General features: G+C 37.1%; 1 protein-coding gene across 1 annotated transcript in view; it reads right to left on the bottom strand.

Annotated features, from left to right (window-relative positions):
• Positions 1 to 83: 83 nt before the first annotated feature.
• The window catches only part of alg13 (ALG13, UDP-N-acetylglucosaminyltransferase subunit), a 5820-nt gene continuing 1744 nt past the window's right edge, over positions 84 to 4159 (bottom strand). Inside the window, exons 3-4 of the mRNA XM_015387078.1 lie at positions 2452 to 2590; positions 84 to 2351 (exon numbers count right to left, since the gene is read on the bottom strand). Of these exons, the coding sequence (XP_015242564.1) occupies positions 2240 to 2351; positions 2452 to 2590 (251 nt within the window). The 3' untranslated portion in view covers positions 84 to 2239. The remainder of the gene's footprint in view (positions 2352 to 2451; positions 2591 to 4159) is intronic.

The following is a 4159-nucleotide window of genomic DNA, read 5'->3' as shown; positions in this document are numbered from 1 at the left end:
CTGTCTGTCTGTCTGTCTGTCTGTCTGTCTGTCTGTCTGTCTGTCTGTCTGTCTGTCTGTCTGTCGGTCGGTCGGTCGATGAACATAATGACATTCGGTGGTTCACATGTTAAAATGTAAATTGGGCTCAAGAAAGAAAAAACCTTATCAATGAGTTATTTCTCTATCCTTTATGAACTGCATTCTGTATTTGTCCCTGATTTAAATGAGAATTAACATGTTAAGAGATGTTTCAGTGTCGTCCTTCTCATAACCATATAGCTGATTTCTGTAAACTGCAACACGTCTTTCTGAAGAAAGGAACTGGAGAAAGTAGTGTGTCATAAAATTACAAAAAATTCCTGTTCTTCTGAAATTCAGCAGGCAACAGCACAGAAGGGAGTTTCCTGTTAGGGAAACCTGCCGGTGCTCCTCCTGTTTATCCGTCTGGACAGGTTTGTTAATGGGCATTCTTAAAAACACCTGAAGCAGGTTTTATAGCTGCTCTCTTAGAAATTATGAATGTCTTAAAAATGTGTTTTAGGATGAGAAATAACTGCATAAACATTTTCCCTCAATGCTTCTGCCTCTGACTTCTCTAAAGCAAAGCAGACAAAAATGTTTCCTGTTGTGGTTTTCACTGTTTTTAGGTCGAAGGGGCAAGCTCTGGTACGTGCAGCTTTTCAGTCAGCTGTGTTTCAACACCGACCCGATAGAAGTTAACTTAGTATGAGCTTCTTATCCAAGTTTGGGAACTATCATTAAGTACTTTTTCTACTTTCTGTATCTGGAAATTATAATAAAAACAAAATAATTTTAGATGAAATCCCCTGAGCTGCACTATCTGTTGTTAACTGGAGGATTGTGTTGTTCTGAGAGGAACGTGATAATCAGCCCACAAGGTTTTGCATTTAAACACCCACTAAGCCCTTTGGCAAGTAAACATGCCCTTTAAAACAATGCAGCTAACTTTTTCATATTATAAAACACAAAATTCATTTTAAGTGGCTTGGATGGATCACTCAGAATTTTTCTAAACTGATATTTAGACTTAAAATCAGAGCTACAGCTTAATGTTTGAGGTCATTTTCCTGCAGGAAGGATAATCTCTTTAGCTGTCTTTAACACTTCTTTTTTAACTTTTCCCAGCCGCTGTGATCAACTTCTCTGACTCTGCTGAAGGGAAACAAACAAAAAAAACTAAAATATGATACTGACGCCACTGTGGATGGGATGGGGGATTTTTTTGTGCTTTTTTTAAGGTGATGTGCAGCAGTGATTAATTTAACTTGTAGGCCAGAAGTTACATCATTTTGGGCTCTTCTGACCAAAACACCTTCTTCCAAGTATGTTTTGTCCACTGCATTGCAATAAACTGCAGAGAAGACTCCATATGGCTTTATTTTCACCACTCTGAATGCTAGGTTTGCAGAGTGCATAAGAAATAATAGTTCAGTTATAGATTCTTATAATCCCATCCAGGGTTATCACATCCTTATCAGAGCTGCTTTTATACTGAGATTAAGCTAAGTGCACTTATGTACCAGGATCAATGTGCGGAGGTAGAGATTTTTCTGCATCAAAAATATATATCTCTTTAAGTTTCCGCATATTTCTAATATTTTTTTCTGCTCTGAAAAATATACACGATCTAACCCAGACGACTCGAATTACATTTTGGGTATTAGACTCACCCCATGATAACGTTTATAGGTACAGGAGAGCAGTTAAGAGTTTCAAATAAAAGAAATGAACGCAAAAGACTCGACAAACAACCGAAGATAAACCAGATCAGACATCTGCTCTGAGAAAACTTGTTTTGTGAGGTCTTTGATTTATATTTATATTCAGATTAAACTCTCCAGAAGAACAAATCTTGTCAGTTGACCATCGAGCAATAAAGGCCTAACAAAAAGGATGCCAGACGTTATTTAGTCTACAACTGAGTGTTATCGTTAGATGTGACCTTCTTTATTTCCAAATCAGCTGTAGCAGTCAAACTCAATGACAGAATGAGTGAACCGGAGTCTATAAGATTGGTCCCCTTACAGGTACTGACTTATTAGTCCTCATTCTGTCTACAATCAGAGCTCTAAAGGTTCTATTTAAAGATATTTGATATAAATATTTGATTACCAAAACCCCAAATTTTCTTGATTAGAATAAATAAACATCCAGTTTAAGTTGTTCACAAAGTCATAATCTTTGAAAATAAAGAATCAGCCCTGTTCTGTGCAACATAACCAACAGTTTTGAGAAGTCATTTCACCCCGAGTGCTTTGTCTAAAAAGTCAGCAAAGTTCTTCGGCTGTCCAGGTGGGAATGGCTGCAGAACTGAGAGGTCCATGTTCTTCAGAGTCTCTATCAGTGTGCTGGACACACAAAAAACAAAACAAAAACACTGTTAATAGTGTTTATCTTCAGGCATCTGGCATGTGTGAGAGAGAGAGAGAGAGAGAGAGAGAGAGAGACCTGCAGGTACAATACAGCAGGTGGTGGTCCATGTGCAGCTGCCTGGCCAGCTCCAGCTGGTGGTTGTCCATCAGTTTGTCATTGACTACAACCAGCAGAGGTTTTCCAGCACCGAGAGCCTCCAGACAACTTCCTGCCCCTGACACGTCAAAAAAAATTATCATATTAATAATGATAACAAAGATTCACTGTGAGAATTAAAGAGTGCATTTTTATTTCCCTCGGGTTTTTACTTTTTATTGTCCAAAAAGCAGTAAATTGTGTGCAGTATAAATTAAATCGGCTTGTTGCTGTCAGACTCATTATCAAAGTACCTTCAGAGAAAGAATCCAGCAAGACCTCCTTAAGATCTGACTGCAGACTGATGTTTAATATTTAACCCCTAAAAGCACAGTTCAAAGTAAAAGACAAATAAATAAGAAAAAACTCCCACAACTCTAAGCAGGCAGACGAAAACAAGGAATTCCAACAATTTTAAGAATGATTCATTCATTTATTTTGAAGCACTTAAGTGCATAAAAAGCAAAAATATTGAATATAAAACATCAAAACGTTCATTAAGAGAGCCAGTCGTTCTCAGTGTAAATAAAACCAAAGATCTCCTGAATAATTCTCTCCTCTGCGATAATCATTCAGGCGGTTACTTCCCAAAAAGCCACACGTCCTGAGGTGAAACACTGGACCCCATGCTGCCCACTCACACCGCTTACCACGTATGAAATAAATGAATGCATGGGTGTTTCTATTTGTTCGTTAAGTTGTTGGTAAGACTAGACAAACATATAGGAGCAGCTCATTGAGCATGACCAGCAACCACGGTCTGTTTTTAGCTTCTGTTAGCGAGTTATAATCCATCCCTCTCTCTCTTTACTGTTAAAGACATGCAGGATTATTTATTTAAAGAGTTTAAGAGACTCAGCATTAATTTGCTCTCTAATGTTTGGTCAATTGGACATTTTTATCCGTATGCTGCCATATATGCCTGAATAAATTAATACTTAAAATAATTGCACTGTTAATATCCTACTTGTCACACTAGTGATTTCTTATCCGTCAACAGTTTGCGTGTCCATCAGGAGCTGGAGCTGCTGTTCTTGTGTGTCGATTCTATATCCATTTGTATTGTAATAATCTCTTAATAGTATAGTGTTAGATTTTCTACTATCCTAAATCAAAAACCTGCAGGTTACTCGTTTATTCTGTGCTGTTGGAACAGATACATAGATGCATGGCTCAGAAATCAGCAGGACAGAAACCTGACAGACCCATAACAACACAGAATCCAAGCATCAGTCCTTCATACACTGACCAGTTCCTGAGGAAGATATGGTATGAAATATTATACTATTGTGGTTCTTTTGATTGTTTATGTGGAGCTAATGATAATTTATTTAACATTCTCTATTTTAGGCACCATAAGAGTGATGAGGCCTTATTTTGGTGGTATTAAAAAAAACATGTTCTACTTTTAAAAAGGTTTTTTTTTTAGCATCTATCTGTGTTTATTATTTTTTATTGTAAGGACTCAATATTCAGGTCAAAGAATGAGTAATTATCTATGAAGCTTGATGTCAAAGAGAATGAGAAGAGTTTAAAGCTGTTTAATAGCTCGAATAATACAGCTTTTTGGGTAATGGACAGTGGAGCCAAAAGTACACACATTTGTTACTTAAGTAGAAGTATAGATACTGCAGTTTAAAAACACTCT

Source organism: Cyprinodon variegatus, unplaced genomic scaffold (genome assembly GCF_000732505.1).
Source record: "Cyprinodon variegatus isolate N-32 unplaced genomic scaffold, C_variegatus-1.0 Scaffold385, whole genome shotgun sequence".
In the NCBI taxonomy this organism is placed as follows: domain Eukaryota; kingdom Metazoa; phylum Chordata; class Actinopteri; order Cyprinodontiformes; family Cyprinodontidae; genus Cyprinodon; species Cyprinodon variegatus.
Note: the sequence above shows the minus strand (reverse complement) of the source record. Positions and strands in the feature narration are given on the sequence as shown.